Consider the following 20,123-nt stretch of genomic DNA (forward strand, 5'->3'; position numbering starts at 1 on the left):
GAAAAGGCCTCTTTTTTTGTTGATGAGACTTTTTTGAGATTTTTCTATCACTTATATTCCAGGTGAAGGTTGTTTTGACTTTGTTTTAGCATTTTGTTTTTAATTTCTATTTCTCTCCATCCATTTTCTTAACTTCTTATACACCTGGAGTCCTGGTTGTGGCTGGTTCAAAGCCTCTGGACACTCTGAACACCATCCCATCAACACAGAGACTCAGACAGGTGTTCACATCACACCTGGAGTCAGTTTAGGATCAAGCACTTAACCTAGGGAGAGCATGCCTGGTCCAAACCTCCAGATCACCAGAAGCTTCGAACCCACAACCCTCCCTGCTTATCATCTAAGCTAAATAAAAACTGATCGAGCTTCTGCGTGATGAATGGCTTTTAAAAAACCACCTAGTTACCTAAATTTGCACATTTTCATTCAGATATATTCACACCTTTCTACCATTTAAATACAAGAAAGACTTTTTTTCATGTGTTGCTGCTTCAATTCTTCTTTCTGCCTTTGCTCTGCTGAGCTTTCCAAAAAAGCTTAAGAGAAGAATCCAGGTTATCCAGAACACTGTCATTAGTAATGCTGAGTGGACGCACACAGTAACAGATTAATATGGTAAGCAGTATAATTACAACAGCGCAAGAACAACACTTAATCCTGCAGCTTTCTTACATGCATGCCGGCTCTTCTGCCTTAATGTTTAGTCCATGGTCACTTAAACTGTTAAACCTAAGGTACTGTAAAGAGGCACACGAGCTTTATGCTACACCTAAAGGTAAAATCTGGCAAAACATACATTGTTAAATATGGAAAAGTATGCATATTTTGAACACTAGGAAGTTAGTGACTTAAATGGAAATGCAAACATTATGCCACGATTTTTTCCAACGGGACTTATATAATAACAGGAAATCGCTGCTTTGCTAATGTACTGAATGTTCTTATTATTAACTTACCCTTGTAGAGTCCCGCAGCATAACGTTGCACAAACTTTAAATTGGTTTTAATCTAATTTCATTGTGGCCAGTGCAAAGGGAAAAAAATCTAAGCTTCCTAAAGTGGGATGTAAGTTATCCAGCTCCATTAAAAGCCTTTAATGTGTTTTGATGACTCTGTTAATGATTCTGTCAGGCACTTTCTCCACTGAAACTAAGTAGCTGAAAAATGACCAACTGGAAAGAGAGTCATAAAGGCCATGTTGTCACTTCCCTCAGGATGTGCATGGCTGGCAACTCATTCAGAATGCACTTACAGCCCCCTTGACCCCTAATATTTAATTTGAAGACTGTACTTAACCAGAAACACAGATAGAGAACGACAAATGAATACGCTCAGCTTGACCAGTTGTTCTGGGTATGTGCCTCCGCTTGTAAATGCTGAGACGTCTGCAGACAAGCTCGTTATTCCCCAAATGTCCAGTTGTCTCCTCACACACAGTAGATTTTGTTATTAGCAGATTCTTCCTGCTTTTGCTGGAGTGCCTGACAGCAGGACCAAGCACAGGAGAGCATTAGCAATATGGTGGACTTCTGTCTACTGCTGCAAAGCTGCAGAGAGACGAGGGAAAGGTGCACAAACCAAACATCCATGGATCAGGTTTTTTTTTTAGTATTATTTTTTATTTAATGTGTATATTTCACCACAGTGAAAATATCTTTAGCAAAAATTATTATTATTATTAGTATTATTAATAATAAAACTAGTCTTTTAATGAAGACAACGAACAAGTAAAAATGTTTTTTTCATAAATATTGTAATGTATTTATCATTGTGTGGGTATAAACCACAGAGAGGCTGACTGGTCTGTCGCAGAAAATGTTTGGGAGTGCTGTATAGAAAGCATTATTAACAACAAGTACAAATTATATCCATCACATTTAATTATGTTTTACGGTGGGAATTAGTGCAGGACAGCGACTTAATAAATTATTAATTAGAAATTAATAAAGAACATGAAAGTGACTGTCTGTGGACGTGTCTTTTCACACACTGTAAAAAATTATCCCGTTGATTAAGAGTAAATACTGGCAACGGGGTTTCTCGTATTTTAGCGTTAGTTTCCTACTAAGTCTACACTGCAGCAAATCACCGTGGTAACACAAGCACACCCAATCACAGTAAACAGCTGTATTTTATTTGTATTACTGAGCAGCGTTCACGGTGCCTTATCGTTTTTTAAATTTGTTTTGTTTTTACAATTTTCTTAAGTAAAGTTACAGTTTCTTACTCCTTATGTTTATTATGCTATATGTATTATATAAAATCTAGTGAATTTTCACTATAATCAAGGTAGCAGGGTAGTCAGTGCAAAAGTATTTTTTATTTTTATTTTTTTAAGATTATCAAGGGAATTTCACCTTTACCTAAATAAATGTATGATAAATATCATCCTTTACTGTTGATTAGCAATTTCAATAAACCAAACCATTCTCTGGGAAAAAGGAGACTTGGAAAATAATGTCACCTAAAAATGAGTTCAATCTGAAAAGACAAAAACAAGTTTCAGGCACATACCATCACCCTTACCCCTTCCTAAACCTAATGTGACTGCTTTGCACAGACAGAACAGAGGAAGCAGTTTATATGTTTATGAAAAGTGAATGCTTAAAGTCAACTTTTCCTTCAAATCTAAATTTACAAACCCAGCAGTATATTGTGTTAAGCCCATCTATGTGCAGCCCCCCTCTTATGTCGCTTGTGACAGCTGATGTAGTTGTAATGGAGGACTTGTAACAACCATAGTCTGTCAGATTTCTCAGGGAAACACAAATGTACTCCTTGTCACTCTGTCAGGTTCTTAATGGGGGTTTGTTAGCCCAGAAACATATCTGCAGCGAGACACTGTCACTGTGCACCCAGCCTTGATGTTTTTTCAAGTTAGCCGAGCCTCGTTTGTATGCTCTTTGTGTTTATGTATTCGGTGCTGTCGTGCCTTTTCTTTTAAATGTTGGTGCTCTCCACAAGATGTCTCCCTCACTGATGCTTACTGGGCTGTCTGTGTGATGTTAATGGAGTTTCTGAGAAGTGCTTGTGACAAGGAGATTGAAGGTCGCTCTGGAGACCAGTGCTCAAGCATGGGATGCTCCGACTAGCTGCAGCTTTTTTCTGGGTGCGGATTGGAGAAAAGTCAATCAGGATTTTCTCTCCTTACACAGCCCTAGTGACTGAATGCTAATATACAAGATGCAGAAACATATTTGTCAGATTTTCAAAGATAACCTCGTTATTTTTTTTAGGCTTTTGAGGGTTTTTTTGCATAAAAATAACATGGTTGTCCTGCTTATTTTACTGCACAGCACCTGCACAGCATGACTCAGCCAGCACTTCGTCTGTTACAAAACTGTTCCCTTGCAGTACTCTGTGTTGCAGATTTGGTTCTCAGGCTGCACTGAGAGAGAGAGAGGTGAGGCAGCTGTACTTTGTGTCTCTCTCTATGCTCAAGTGATGTCCAAGTCAAGGTAAACAGCACCATCTGCAAGGACGTAATTATGCTGCCATTTTACAGCACAGCCAGGAGGCAGCGTGCAGGCCCAGGTGTTCTCTGCGCATATCTATACTGTTAAAACCTCTAACGCACACACACAGAGGTCCTGCAAATATGCAAACTCAACACTTTAAAACGAGGACAGGCATCTTTAAAATCCAGGTTTTAGCATTCACATCGTTTGGTGTCCACTCCTCATCTAATCTGAGAGGTCACAGTCAGAAAAGTACATGTGTAACTGCCTCACTGTCATGCTGTCATGTCAGAAATCTTTATCTTATTAGTAACACCTAAACTTTTCCTACTATGACAGGATAAAATGTCCGTTGTGAATATGTGACTCATTTAGTATCCGAGTACAGGAGACACTTCACAATGATTCAAAATCAGATTTTTATTTGTTGCCTACTATTGAGCGTTTACTGTTTATACGGGGAGTAGCGACAGATTTTGGTAACAGGCTGTTATTTTTATTATTTATTATTGTTTTATTCTAATCGGTGAATTAAAATAAAGCTGACTTTACTTTAGAATTGTAAAATTTGAAAATTAAAAACAGAAGTCTGGAATCAAAGTTTGAATTTTGTCAGAAAAATGTCAGAATTTTTTGTCTTTTTTTCATTTTTATTTTTTCAGTGGCCCCTGTCTTCTTCCATGAAAAGTGAACAAACTCTTATGAAAAAAATAAACTGAGCGTTGAAGCCAAACTGGGTTTTCTGAGATTTATTGAAAGAAACTCTGCAGAGGGATCAATACAGTACAGGCAGTCTTTGCATTAGCATCGATGCAGAAAAGGAAATTAGCAGCTCCTTTATGCTCATTGTGTGGATACAAACTGTGTGATCAGCTGTGGAGGGTTTTCTTCTCACTGTCACATAGGCGCCTGCTTGATAACAACGACACAGAAAGCGCCTCATGACCTCGAACACAGAAAACAGTCGGTTGTTTTTCCATCTTCTCACACTCTTTTTGTAAACACATGTTACAATCACATAAATGAGCTGAAATACACATTTTCCATTGTATCATCTAAAGACAACATGCTATGTTAACAGTCTGATTATTACTTAATTCATTATCTGAACTTACACCTAAACTTAAACAGTAGCAGTCCTTTGAGTGTGGCAATGCTCCTTGTTTAGAATATAATTAACTGAAACAAGTATGGAGGCTGAAAGTCCAGAAAACTCAGTGTGAACAAGTTAAATTGAATAATCACTATAACTGAAGTTAAATGCATCGTGTCATTTTAAGAAAGGACATTTCATTTTCAGTGTAATAATGCTGAAATGGACTGAAACTAATGTCACCAGGTAATCACCAGAATTTGCTGGTTATCTTTCTGTTATATCTTCAGGACTCTTAAATCTTTAGGTTTTAGTTACTCGAGTAATTTCAAGTTGAGAGCTGGGACTGCAAACAAGAAAATCAAAAATAGGATAATGGCACTCCCGGTTCACACCAGTGACTCTATATTAAAGATGGACCTGGCAACTGTGACATCACCCTTTGGTTCATGGACTACCGTTTTTGTCGCCATCTTGGCTGTTGGAGGCAGAAGTAAGAATATTTGGACACAAACCTTCCTCACAGCAGTTTATCAGGACCTTTTAATCTAATGATTTGTGTTTCTGGGCACAAATTTGGCATCATTTTGTTTGCCTCAATATAAAATTCCCATCATGAACACAACTTTTCATCGGCCCACTGTCATATGTACTGATTTAATTCCATTTTCACTATGTTAATATTTTCCACAGTCTTCATTCGGAAGGTGGAGGGGTTTGTGGCTGTGGAGCCGATTAATTCACTGTTAACACCAGAGACTCAAATTTGAGCTACAGACTTTTCAGATGTAATTTCTGTCATTTTTAAATATGTTATTGATTAACGCTTAACGTTAATGCATGACATTTGATACATTTGTTTTTGAGAGATCAGAGTGATTTTTTTCTCTAGAACAACATAAATAAATTACACCATAAATTGCACACAAAAAATGCTGGATGCAGCAAAAATTATGCAAACTAAAACTAATATATGCAAATACACACACACACACACACACACACACACACACACACACACAGCACATTACTTACAAATACACACTTACTGACACAAAGAAACCCGACAATTTGTGTTCATGAACCACAGCAGTTCGAGAAAAGTTGCATAGCTAAATTATTAACATCTCTAACGTTTGCTTGGTTAGCAAGGTGCATACACAGACTTGCTATTGCTATTATCCGAGTTATTCTGAGTGTTTTTGAGTTGCAGCTGGGGCTTTAAAAGCAAGGACACTGCCTCAGCAGAATATCTAGTAGTGATCAGATGGACTGCACTGGTGCAAAGGTGGGCATTTTAACATGGAGGTCTATGGGGATTGACTCACATTTGAAGCTAGCCTCAAGTGGCCACGTGAGGAACTGCAGTTTGTTGTCTTTATTACTTAGCCTCCTTGTCACATTGTGACTTTATCCACCAAAATGTCTTGAGGTGTTTCTCTCTGCAAGACTGACACCACATTAACAGAAAGTTTCCACAACAATAATTTCTGTAACCATCTTCTCAGACTGGGTTAATATTATGTTTTATTTCTTTTATAATTCTGCTAAAGAGAGGCCTGTTTGTTTTCCTGCGATAAAGACAGGAGTGTATCACAGGATGTGCTGCCTGGGTTTGTGATGTACTCTGAGCCTGCAGGCAGCAGCTAACGATCCCAAAGGTGATAGAGATATCCGATCGACAGGCTGATAATGAGACAGAGAGGGAGCGAGTGTGAGAGGAGGGTTCAGTGGGAACCCTTGTAAAACAGGATAAGGAAGCAGCTGTCCTCGCGTGACTTTTTTTTATTTCTGAAAAAGAAAAAATCAAGATGGCAGAATCTGGTGTATTTTTAGATGGCCTTTTTTACACTAATACTTCGGTCGGGCACGCTGCACACAGTGAATTTAGTGTTCAGTGGCAACTGTGCGGCAGCGTCACGCCAATGTGTTCTGATGGGGCTCTGAAACATAGAAACACGGCGATAAGTGATGATGATGGCTGCTTGGAGTAAAAGCTCAAGGGCCTTGTTTCATGGACCGTATTTTTTAATTTGTTTTCCCACTCGCTGATTGCACTGCAACACACTGTAACCAAGCAGATCCGACTGCAGTGCTGTTTTTCGCTGTGGCTGTGTGTGGGTGTGAGTCTGTTTTTAAGAGTGAGAAGCAGAGAAAAGATACACACGGAGAGGGAGGAGGAGGAGGTACGGTTTTCTACCACATCTCTGAGCATGTGTAAAAACAAACTGTACAGTATAAATACTGATTTTTTCCCCCTCCCCACTAAGGTTAAATCTGGAAAAGTCTCCCCTGAATCTCAGTCGCTGTGATTGTTTATTATGCAAAGTCAGAACATAAAAAGAGAGAGCGAGGGAGAAAGCCCCAGCTGCAGATATCTACCAGGAGTTTGCATTAAAGAGGGTATTGTCTCTGTAAAGCAGAAGGCAGCTTCATTCGCTCAAGTGGAAGCAGATATTTTTAGCATGAGACAATAGTCAGCCAGCTGAGAAAGTTGCCCTCTGGTTATGGTCTAAAAATTAATGGAGGATAGTTGAATATTAACCCCCCAACCCCGGCCACCACGGGCCCCCTAGTGCAGGCTGTGGCCTTTCAGACCACCGACGACCTTTTGGCTGACCTTCTCACTATGCAGAGCCCATGAAAACATGCCATGGCTCAGACATGAGCGTGACATGACATCCCGGTAGAGCTTTATGTGCTCCCCGGTTGAGATGGTGATGAAAATAAAACATATATAAAAAAAAATGTACAATGAGTTTGACTGTGGCGTTAAATGTAGTTCACCTCTGTTTGGCAGGACTACACCTTGACAATGTACTTCCAGCAAGCGTGGCGGGACAAGCGGCTCTCCTACTCTGAGATTGCTTACAACCTGACTCTGGATAACCGAGTGGCTGACCAGCTGTGGGTCCCTGACACCTATTTCCTCAACGACAAGAAGTCCTTTGTGCATGGCGTCACAGTGAAGAACAGGATGATTCGTCTCCACCCTGATGGAACGGTGCTGTACGGACTCAGGTAAGACTTTTATGTGTCATAGCTGTGTCTTTATGAATTGTTTTTATTGGCAAATGATCTGGTTGGACCACAAAAAAGAAAAAAAAGTAAGAAAATAAGAGAAGATATTTCAGCCTCTCCAAACTCTACTCAGAGCAGTCAAGCTGCACTTTTCATACGCAATGAGGGATTATTACGAGGCCGCCCATGGTGCCGCTTTCTGAGATGATTAACAAGGTTGAAAAGAAAAGGCAACATGGAGGCCAAGCGAGGCAGGTGTGTTTGTGTAGCGCTGCTCAACAAGAAGGCATTTTAAAATAAAACCCAGGGTTATATATATATTGAAAAAGGCAGTGTTTTCAAAGAATAACCTAAATCTGATTATTAAAAAAGCTGATATGACACAAAATTAACACCTGTTAAAGTAAGAAAAAGTGCAAATGTGTGTATTTCCTGTTTTTTTTCCCGCTTCTTTATTGATATCAAAGGATTGGTGATTGTGTTTGGGCACAGAAAGGTTACGTTTGACTGTTTAAGTTAGAGTTCAGTGATTTCAATAATCTATACCACTGACTTATTGACTTTCCATGCTAATGTCATCGAATTAATTGCACACAAGCCACAAATCTAAAAAAAAATAACACCCCGGGTCGTAATCAAGTATAGAAGGTGTGTATAGGAGGAACTATATGCACTTGTACTGTAGCCTTTCATATCTCCTGATGATCATCAGTAATAAAAAGCTGAACTGACTCTGATTGTGTGCAGCCCATCTACACGATGTCTCTTTGTGGCGCAGGGCTGCGATGCCTCTGAGGATGCTGTCATCCATAATTGATAAAGTCATAATCAATAATGTAGCAGTTCAATACAAACACTGAATCTGTATTTGTACTGACGTTGCGTATTTGACTGCATATGCTAACGCAACCCGTCCATCACTGTGCCGCTGCCTCCTCTGATCTGTCACCGCCTTTTCGTGTGCGTGTGTGTTCATGCATGTGTGTGTGTTAAAAGCTGAGGTTATTGTTGCTAATTCAAGATGTTGCAGTCGTTCCCTCTCTTGACTGAGATGCCCTTCTTGCGCAAAGGCTGCTTAAAAAATTTAAGTATCTGCACTGCACCACATTATTCATCGCTACATTTTGTCTCAACAGTCGAGAAATGTAATTCCGAACACTCTGACTCAATTATATAAGCCTAACACATATTTTTTGCATAACAGCCAAAAAGCAATGAAAGCCAGGGGAGTTGTAAGAGTGTTGTGAAATTTTAAGGGGGTGTGCGCAGCAGAGACATGTGGTTTTTACCTCGGATGCGTTGTCCTTGTCAGTGCCGGTGCCTGCCGGCTTCTCCGTTATTTGGTTCGTGGGTTTGGTCCAGGTTTTATTTGATGCTAGCGAGTCCAGACACAAGCTGCTGTCAGAGTCAGCCCGGCCAGATGCTTGCGTGCTCTGAGCACACTGACACGTACCTGTAGAGACGGGTCAGCTGGTTGCAACAACACAGCTTTAGTGGGTGTGGAGAAGATGGCTAACTGAGAGTCTATAGGAAAGAGGATGTATGTGAGCACACATCCTGTCAGAGGTCCGGGGATGTGAATTCATTCAAGGCATGTCATCGGGGTAAAGGTCAGCAGTGGTGGAAGAAGTTTTAGTTAAGAGTTAAAGTAAAAAGGAAACAGTAAAGGGGAGAACATTTTAAAATTGTGCTGCAGAAAGAGCATAAAATTATATCAGCATGTTATGACAAATTAAAAACGGATGCATTATTAAGTAAGAAAGCTTTTACTGTGGATACTAGTCATTTTGACAATAAAATTCACTTTCTTTACACACTGCTGTTTAATTCATACCACTGCATCATATGTCTGAAGCTGACTGACTGTAGCTAAAATATAAAAAAAAGGAAAAGTGGAGTAACTACAGTTGTCAAATACATGTATCTGAGTAAAAAGTAGAGACAAAATGTTTCCAAGTAGTTCCACCATAATTACTGCCCCTGAAAGCCATTTCCTAATTATTTATAAACATGTAAACTGTGAAAGGGACCACTCTCATGAGTAAATCTATATGTATGTAGGACATAAACATTAACTATTGATGTAAAAGTACATTGAAGAATCGGAGGGTAATTAAAATTATTGCAGCTGTGCCTTTGAAATCTTGTAATCTTGTTGCTTTTGAAATGGTTGCTTTAGCCATGAGGACCAGGTCTTACAGGTAGTAGCACTCTTCAGTGCAGCTTAGGTTTGTCAAAAAGGCGATGAGTGTGTTATCAGTTTGCAGCTGAGTAGGGTCAAGGTCACAATTCCATGTAAACTGGTTGTGAATGAATAAATCGCAGGAAATCATAAACCTTTTGCTGTCAGTTGCCGTCTGCATATACAGAAATCCACATGAAAGTGAAAAACCACACTGTTTACCTACTTCCACTCAGTGTCCAGCCAGAATCTCTGAAATTCAGAAATTCCTCCAAAAACAGTAACATAGTTTCTTCAGGAGAGTGATTCAACTGCAACATGACAAAGACAACCTTGGCAACCTTGCTCTGACATAATAGAACCAGAATACAACCAGTTGGCAACTAGTCTAAGTCTCCTACTGCAAAGAGATGCATTGCAGATAAGTTGTATCCATTAGCACAGACTGACTCAGATTGATCCCGATGTGTTTATAATCTCTCTGCTTGTATAAATTTTAAATACATTTTTGCAAATCTTAGCTGATTTTTCTGAAAGTGAGTCAGATGACAAGTGTTTGGAGACAGGTTGCCTCCCATCAGGCGACCTGTGCAATCATCTTGCAATCTTAAGTGGTCCCCCAGTGGCTGAGGACTTTGGATACTCATCTACTTGCAAGCCATTGCATTTTTAAAAAAAAATTAAATGCAATCATCCAGCAACCACCAATTTTTCCAAGTCAAGTGTATTTTTGTTTTTTTCTATTTTGATTTGCAGCAATGTGACAATCAAAAAGTCATTGACTTCAGTGATTAATATCCACTGGCAGTATGGAGTGGGTGGGTCCCACTTTTCTGTTTTATTATGTGGATAAACTCTACACAGCACTTCCAGAGGCCTCCAGTGGCACACCTGCCAATTTTGAACTAAACTGCATGAATGGCTGTTAAACATCACAAACATACAGAGATTTCTTCATTTCCTCATTTATTAGAGCAAGTTTTGCATTATGAAGAATGAAGAAGGTAGGAAACTAAAAGATGTCATTTAGAAATCTATGGGTGCTGACATGTTTATGGAGCGGTGCGGTCAGGATATCTTCACCTCTGCTGTGATATTAAATCACGGGAGTAGATGAAGCCACATGCAGGACACAGCGACTCTCTTATTCAATCTGCACAATATAAACACAGAAAAACTCAACCAAACAACCGTCTGTAAACGTTTAAATACATTTTAAATTTATTCTAAAATCTACCGACTGGTCTGCTGACTCAGCCTCTGGATAGAGCAAACTAATTTTGGCAAGTAATAATTGCCAGCTAATAGTCATCACATGCCATCCTTCTAATGCAAGTAAAGCCTGCTCTAGGTGACTTATCTTATAGTGCTTGAACTACAGACTGAAAACCAGAAAGCTTCCTGCCCCTATAATTTTACCCCCTTACTATATGCTGAATCTCTCTTTTTGGAGATTAAGCTAAAATGTTTGACTATAAAATATCAGGTAATATTGCTAAATCCTTAGATAATGAGGGGCAAAAGTAAACATATTATTGATCTTGCAGGAGGAGTATTTGTGCTGAGCTGAAACCAGCTAACACGCTAACTGGCAAACACCAGTAGGTTAAACTGTTTAGTTTGCAGGAGATGTGTGTGTCTGTGTGTGCAGTTTGTGTCTCTGGGTACATGTGCGTGTGAATGAGTGAGTGTTATTTTCAGGGGTGCACACGAAGGAGGAAGAGTGAGGGTGTTGTTTACTCCTTATTCTGTGGATATATAGTGCATCCCAATCCTGCCAAATCCTGGTCTTCAATTACCAGGAGGAGCAGAAAATTACAACAGTGCTCCCAACTGTCACTTTAGAGCTCGGTTTGACTCTCGGGGAGAGGCAGTCTGATCTAATTACCCAGCCCCTGAAAAGGCTCAGCCAATAACACAGATACCGCCCAGGCTGCGAGGAAAAAACACACATATACACACACAACAGGAAAACACAAACTCCACTTAGCTTTTCATTTTATGCAGGAATGGAGGAAAAAATGAAAAAGAAATATAGACACCGAGTGCGTGACTCGTGCTGTATGTCGCTCCACATTGGCATACAGAGAGAGACTGAGCCGAAGAGGGAGAAAGAGACGTGAAGGTCAGACTTCATTCAAAATGGAGAAATTATTAGGATTCTCCCCACTCCCTCTCCACCCTCCCTCCTTTCTCTGTGAATATTGTAACTCCTTTTGTGTTGTGAGAGGACACATCCTTGTGCTTTGGAGACTGACGTCGTCTTCTGTCAGGCCGAGGAACGTTTCTGCTCTGCAGCTAAAATGCACAATGATATCCCGTGCGAATGCTGTCAATGGGATCACTTTTAGAGTTATCTCCTTCTGAAGTTACAGATCAGGCGAGAGGGAAACGTAGAAACCTCTTTATTTTTCCTGCTTTTTGATTGGATGTGCTCTGTGACCTGCCTGAGCAGGAAGAGACAATCCTGCATGTGTTAGCTCAGCTCAACATGGGCTCTCTATCCAAAATGGAGGAAGCTTCTCCATCTTAATTTAACTTCTGAAATGATCTTTCTATTTTTTTCTCCTGATGCCTGCATGCATGATAAAATGTCAGTTTAAGTAAGCCTGCACCAGGTTTGGAACCTGCAAAAATCCCCCTCTCATCTGTATTTTGGCCTCTTCTTCTCTGATGCTCCCTCGAAATGAGATTCTGTCTGGGAATTCGTGGTGGTTGTGTTATGTCCGTAAACAAGGTCATTTGGAATAAAGGTGCACAGGCCGCCTTAGGGGGGTCCACACACACACATATACAGAGAGAGAGAGCGCGCCTGGGTTGAACTGTTAGAGGAACATAGACAAAAAAAGAAAAAAACAGCCTTTTTTAGACTCTGTGTCCTATTAGCTCCGACGCAGAGCAAATGTAGCGTGTTTGATTCTGCGTGATCTGCGAGAGCATGGCCTTTCCGCCGGCAGGTTGGGATGAGCGAGAGACGGACCGGCTCTGATGTTGATGAAGAGCAAACAAGCCTGTGCTTCATGACAACTGCTGCTGCTGCTGCTGCTGCAGAGGTCCACAGCAGACTCTCTCTGCAGTGGAGATGACGAAGACGAGGAGGAGGAGGAGGAGATTCAAAGATGGGGAGGGAATCCTGCAGAGAGAAACCCTCGTCCTGCTTCTCCTGCGTGCTCATTATTTGCATTTTTGGGGTAATTGTTAGAGCAGGTTTTGGATGCTCTAGCTCAGCCGGGTGGGGTGGGGGGTGCAGAAGCAGTTCTTGATCAGCCGTGCGGAGTCTCAGACGAGAAAGCTGTGAGACTTCTGCTGATGATGTAGGTGGGCTATAAATAGGCTGTTATTTTTACCCCTGCCATTTTGGCCTCATTTCTGCTTTTCCCCTGTGTTTCCTCTGTGCCACCGCGATGATTTAGTGATGGCGATGGCGATGATGGTGAGTGATGAGTGCCCGGCTATGCGAGCACAACATCCTGGGAAGTTGTGGCCATAAAAAAGGGGTAAACTAGGACAGAAATGAGCCTCCTGTTTTAATCCCCCAGTGCACCATGGCCCTGCTAACTGGCTCTTACATAAGAGCCCAGAGAGCAAGAAAAAAGGAGGCAGAGACGGAGAGAGCCCGAGTGTGTGAAAGAAGACTCTGCAGCTCGAAAAAATGAAATCCCAAACTTGCCAGCCTCGGCCTGAGGGAGCTGAACATCTTATGCAGAAAGATTTCAAATAAAGTTTGCTCTTAATTATTAAAGACAAGGCGCTCTTAAAGATGCATCTGTAGATGTGATGAAGTTAACCGAGAGAAGGCATTGTGATTGTATTTTTTTATTGCCATAGTGTCCCCGCAGCTCCACGGGACCACGTTCTCAATCTCAAAGCAGCAGCGATTTGAAAAATGTGTGAACTAAGAACATTTTTTTGCCCATTTCTATTCATGTTTAAAACATTTACAGGCTTTCAGGAGATGACAATGCACACCAAACAATATACATTTCAGCACTTTGTCATAAATTTTTTTCCCATGGTAGCACTTCCATTATGATTTTATAAATAGTGGAATGACGTAAAGTCTTTGATTTATCAAAATAAGCAAATCCAGACACCACTGCTTGTGTTTTTTAATGGTAAACAACAGATTTTTTTTATTATTTAATATTTATTGTCCCTGATTTATAAAATTGCATATCCTCCTGAGGCCCAATTTCTGAACAGAGATGTGCAAAGGTGACCCTCATAAGCCCTCAAATAAGGACAGCGGGTTTGTTTTACAGCTTAACACTGTAAAATGATCATCATGAAGCCTTTTTGTTCACATCACCTCTCTTATAAGGACAGTTTACCTTTCATTTATTTTTGTATTAGTTCAAATTCAGTGATAAGCAGCAAGATTCATTTGTTCCCATTACAAACACTGTATTTCACAAAATGGTGAAACTGAAGAAATAAAGAATAAAAGGACATATGAACTAATATATTGATGGAAAGTGCAATTATGAATAAAGACAAATTATGATTGTGCGACACTGAGGGATCCTTCTTGTTGAACTGAATGTCCAATGAATGTAAAGTGTAAATGTAGCATGACTTTTACTGGATGATCTGGCTACTCAGTGGCCTTTTTCATTGCCACGTACGAATGAATGGACCGCTAACACAATAAATCAATGATGTGACCGTAATCAGCTGTGACAAGGAAAACCCGCGGTTATGACAAACACTTCAACCTATACTGGGAATTCTCCCACAGGCTGCTATTATTATTAATGGTCGTGTGACGCCATCATGTTTTATATCAATCAGTGTGTTTGTTTGTGCGTGTGTGTGAGGGGGTTCGTCTTACACGTCTACGCTAGATTTAGCCCCCATAGTTAGATTGTGTGGCCAGTCTCTCTCAGACAGCCTCAGGGGTTTGGTGCGGCCGGGTGCCAGCCCGTCTCAGCTCTGGCCAACTTGTCATCTATAACAGGAAGTGCGTCACCCTGACTGAACCTGTTGGATATGACTGGCCTGTGCTCGACGGCTCTTTTTTTTAAGGAGCCCATTGACCAGACGTTGAACCCTGCTTTTTTTTTTTTTTTATCTCTTTATGGGATAAAAGTAAAACCAGCATAGTGTCCAAATTCCACACTTTGTTAAGTACAGTAATTACTAGCTTTAATAGTTTCCCAATCTTGTCATTAGAATAAAATATGCAGTAAATTTCATAATAAAAGCAGAAAAGAATTTCTCAATAAAAAGACATTGTCAGCATCAGCTTACGATTTATGGAGGCTTGAACTGAGGCTGATGTAAAAAGTGTACTTTAACAAGAAGGAAACCAGACAGAACCAGGCTCCGGGAGCGCAGCCATCTGCCTCGGCCAGTTGGAATGGTTTCTCGGATTTGCCAAACAGCATCTGATTTTGAGTTAATCCTGATCCCCACATTTGATGGCATTTTCCATTTGAACCTATTATTTCCGGAAGAATGGCTTTCATGTCTGGTGCTCTTCAGGTTTGCCAACATCCTGCAGGGATGTTTACATTACTCTGCGCAGTGAAGGTCAAATAAAATGAACCCAGCCTGCTCGTGGCCGCCTCCACCTGTTTCTGCGTTGAATCCTATATTTCTTTATCCCTCTCTGTGTGTGTAGGATCACTACAACCGCAGCCTGCATGATGGACCTGCGCCGCTACCCTCTAGATGAGCAAAACTGCACCCTGGAGATCGAAAGCTGTAAGTACCGTTGTCCCTGACAACCAGCTCTCACACCCACACGAAGACATCGAATTAAAGAGATCCCACGTACGCATGCAGCTCGGAAAACCGTCCTGAAAACAGTCTGCCAGCCCAGTGGCACCGAGGTAGAAAGACAGTTGATAAGACAGGATGTAAAATGCTGAGAAAGGCTGATGAGATATCAAGAGATATGCATCAAGAAGAGGAACATCACTAATGGCTCAGTGACTGATAACATCCAGCCTAATTAATTCAACTGCTACTGCAGTGGCTTCCCAAGGCGAGGAGGAGCCTGATTAGGTCCAGTATTTCAGGAGGGTGCTGATAGTGGATGTTGTGTTCAGCTTTCTCGTGAAGCCGCCTCCATGTTTGTGAAGTACAAAGACTCAGTTTCACGTGGAGTTTGTAATTGTACGTGATCCGGTGCTCTCGAGTCAGGGGAGCGAGGAAAGAGAGGAGGAACGTGAGAGAGAAAGACGAGGTCCTCTGCGTCTATTATCTGGGTCCCCTAGGAGAAGGATTATGGGGCTGGGATGTGGTGTAGGCCCAGTCTTCCCGGGTTTGATCACACTATTGCCAGCAGCGTTAAGCAGCACAAAAACAGCGCGGGTCAGAACCACCCCCCCTCCCCCGCTGCTCCTCTCCCATTATGCTTGCCATCTCTCTCCCCATCACCCTCTCTTTCCGTTTCTCATCTCCTTTCTTCGCACGGTCTCATCCTCTTCTTTTTTTTCCCTCCCAGCCTTTTTATCTCTCACTCCATCACTCATATGCTCTTTTTTTCTCTCCTCCTCTCTCAGGCAGAAATACACACACACACACACACACACACACACACACACACACACACACACACACACACACACACACACACACACAGCTCCAGTTTTGATCACCAGGCAGTATCTGCTCTCATATGGATTAACTGGCAACGGTTTTAACGTTGGAATCTCTTCATGCCAGAGCATGCTATTTTATTCAGACTAATGAGCCCAGAGAAGTCTCACTCCCCTTGATAAACTCAATGCATTTTTAACAGACACAAGTTTTAAAACCCCAGAAACCCCCGATACATCAGCGACTCACTGCTGCGGCTCAGGCCGTGGGACTCACGTGCTGCACTGAGGGAAAAAAAAAGAAAGCATTTCTTCCCCTCTAACACCAACTAATACGATCTGTTATGCACATATAAATGCTGACATACAGTATCCATGCACATCTTTGGCTCAGGCACCCTTCATATCAGTCTTGATAGACCAGGTTGAGTGCAGTGATGTAATGCACTAACAGAGACAATGGTCTGGAACGAATGGAGCTACAAACTAACTGAATGTACTGGCCATAAACTGCTCCCTTCATATTGAAAAAAAACTCCCCTCTACCAAATGACTCAACACCCCGCTGATCCCCAGCCTGACGTAGCCGATAAGAACTTAACCGAGCTGCACCTCAACAGCAGCATGGTACACTAATTGGGGTAATGCTGTGACGATAACGGTAGAGCTTATTTATCTGCTGGTGTGGAGTTCCAGCATCCACTGCTTTATGCTCTGCAGATGCATTCAGTATTCAGTGCCATAGTTTGCCCTGGCAAGAAAAGCTTTAATTAAAGAATAAGACTAATTTTAAACAAATATCGGAGAAGTTGGTGCTCCCTCTGCACCAGAGAGCTTCTGTGTTGCACTGATGGACATCCTTCTTCATTACTGTCATCACACACTGTGAGTTTGTTTTGAGTCGATCCCACGTACTTCATCCTGCTGCTGTGAATACTCACCAGAGCACCAAATGTGTTGCAGAACCTTAACAGATGCAGAATTTACTCCTGTTTGAGTAATATTGGCCATGAGCTACAGGACCCAGCTGTTTCGGGGGATTTCTTTTTTTTTCTTTCAAACAAAAACAGCAACAAAAAAAAAGAAGAAGAAAGAAAGAAAATCTGTATTTGTGTGCCATTACCTTAACTGTCAGTGATGCAAGATGTTAAAACCACCCTAGAGACAGAGTTTCTTTCTTCCACAGCAGACACATCGCAGTAGGAAAAGCACAGGTATAAATAATATACCGAATGGTGGCTGTTGAGTTTCCTGACATTGTGCATGCAGGTTCGTGCAGAAGGAAGCCATTGCTGATATTATTAGTAACACCTGAGCTTCTCCAACTATGACAAATCAAAATGTCTGCTGTGAAAAAAAAAAGGCCTGTGGGTGAAGCCGGCTGCCCGTCCGACCAATAACAACCCGACGTGACTAACTTCACCTTCAGTGTCAGCGCCATAGCAACAAAGAATTTTGTGTTAATTTTTAAAAATCAAAGCCTCGGACTTTAATTATTCATCACATCTGAATAGGTCACTGCCTCTATTTTGAGCATGCGGCAGTCAAAGTGGAGCTTTGGAGTAGGGAGACGGCCATTCCCTGGGTGAGCACACGACGCCGCTCCGTTGACTGTAGCAGGATAAAGTTCAGACGAGAACATGTTTCTTGGTACATATACATGCTTCACACACAGAGAGTTGAAAATGCTGAGTGTTGATTAATTTTTTATATGCAGATAGGTTCCTTTGTCTCCATTCACGATGTGTGCAGCTATGTAGAAATTAGCTTCCTGCTTTAAAGTGCTGAAAAATAAACACGTTGTCAACCAGATAACTTCTTGCAGTTACACAAATTGTTTCAGGTTGATGGAAACAGGTTATGGAAACAAACCTGCAGTGAACCGGCAGCCACATATTTAGTGAGCGTCCCTCTGTTTCTTGTCCCGGTGACGGAGCTGAGAGACTTCTACTTCCTGCAAGTTCTTGAAATCACCAACAATCACCTCCTTCTTACGCTCATGATTAATTTTGAGTGACAAATGGATAAATGCATGTTTATAGAGATTACGCTTACACAAAGTTTGCCAGCAAATACTCAGAGCACCGCTCAAAGATTTCTGAGGGCTGTAGGTGTTTCTGTAATCTTCCCTGCTGTTTATAACCTTAAATTTTTAAAATGTGACAAGCCCCTAATGCAAAGATGGCCTCTGCAGCAGTGGCTGGATAAATGGGAGATCTTAAATGTGTGTTAGTTTAATGATCCTCACCCTAACCACAATCATAGAGATTTGTTTCTGCAGTGAGCGCCGCGGGCCTTTTCTCTGGCTTGTGGCTCTTAAAGTCAAATTGCAACACCTCCTTAAATTTTAAACACTTTAAATACTTTAAACCAAAAGTGATTTCATATTTTTAGAGCCCTAAAATGGCACCTTCATTCTATTTTCCAAGAAAGCATAAAATATGTTGTTAAATTTCCTGTTATTTAAAGTTCCTAATCATCTTATGACCCCTCAGATGTAATCAGAGTTGGTGACGGCTGCTGTGGATATTGCCAAGCATTAAGTATAGTTAAGGGCAAAGACAGACAAAACCGCAGACGACTTTTAACATTACAGCACTTTGCTGTGATATATTATAGAGCATTAATGGATGGTGATAATGTTTCTCTAAGTGTCCTGGCTTTTTTCCCCTGCAGATGGATACACCACAGATGATATTGAGTTTTACTGGCGAGGTGGAGACGGCGCAGTGTCCGGCGTGGACAGGATAGAGCTGCCTCAGTTCTCGATCGTCGACTACAAACTCATCTCCAAGAACGTCGTCTTCTCCACAGGTGCGCAGAAGCTTCACTGGGTTTTGCAGGTTTTAATTAGCATAAGCTGCTGTGTTAACAATTTTTTGGCCTTTTATTTTTAACATAAAATCGACAGTCAGTATTAGAGAGAGAGTGTATGTGACAGGCTCGCTTGCGTCAAGGAAAATGTATTTGGTGTCACTGAGGAAACTCTATTTCTATCCCACTTCCTCTGCTCCTTTGCCTCCTTCAGGTTCCTACCCCCGCCTGTCCCTCAGCTTTAAATTGAAGAGGAACATTGGTTACTTCATCCTGCAGACATACATGCCTTCCATCCTGATTACCATCCTCTCCTGGGTCTCCTTCTGGATCAACTACGATGCATCGGCTGCCAGAGTGGCCCTGGGTAGGATCGGCTCGCTTCTGCTCAGCGCTGACCCTCAGAAATAACCCAGAGCCAAATGATAGCAGAGCATGAAAAGAGCCATTTAACGTACATTATTATGCTCAGGATTTCTGCATTATTGTGTCTGTGGCGAGCCTGATGTTTTCCCTGTATTTTCTCAGCGTTTACTTTTTTTCCTCATTAGCTCTAAGCACAGTGAGTGATAGCAGTGTGTGATAGGCTGCCTGGCTAAATGTCTGTTGTTCAGAGATGACTATATGCATGAGTCATGCAGAGCGAGAGGCACTGCAGCTCGACCTTGAAGTGTGCTGTCTTTCTCTCATCCTGTCTGTCTTTTGGAGCCTCTCGCTGGCCGGAGATCGCAGCTTATCAGAGCCCGAGCGCAGCTGTATTTGTTTAAATGCACCGTGCACTTTGGAGCTCACGCTCTCACGCCAATGTCAAACTGGCACGTCGGTAGCTTTTGCGTTTTGCGCGTCTCTTTCTTGTCACACACCGTTTGTTTTTTCGGAAGTGGGGACGGCTGGCAGGTCAGAGTCCCAGACGGTGCGTTTAGAGGGTAACGTGATTTAAAGATGTCCCCCCCCCCCCCCCCCCCCTCCCTGCTCTGCTCTCAGCGTCCTAACCAAAAGAGAACAAGTGC

General features: G+C 41.6%; 1 protein-coding gene across 2 annotated transcripts in view; it reads left to right on the top strand.

Moving 5' to 3' along the window:
• gabrb2a (gamma-aminobutyric acid type A receptor subunit beta2a) overlaps positions 1 to 20,123 on the top strand; it is a 33,309-nt gene that overhangs the window by 5,901 nt on the left and 7,285 nt on the right. For both annotated transcript variants that reach the window (XM_026191240.1, XM_026191241.1), the window contains exons 4-7: positions 7,352 to 7,572; positions 15,378 to 15,460; positions 18,976 to 19,113; positions 19,328 to 19,480. In XM_026191240.1, coding sequence (XP_026047025.1) covers positions 7,352 to 7,572; positions 15,378 to 15,460; positions 18,976 to 19,113; positions 19,328 to 19,480 — 595 coding nt within the window. The remainder of the gene's footprint in view (positions 1 to 7,351; positions 7,573 to 15,377; positions 15,461 to 18,975; positions 19,114 to 19,327; positions 19,481 to 20,123) is intronic.

Source organism: Astatotilapia calliptera, chromosome 2 (genome assembly GCF_900246225.1).
Source record: "Astatotilapia calliptera chromosome 2, fAstCal1.2, whole genome shotgun sequence".
NCBI lineage: Eukaryota > Metazoa > Chordata > Actinopteri > Cichliformes > Cichlidae > Astatotilapia > Astatotilapia calliptera.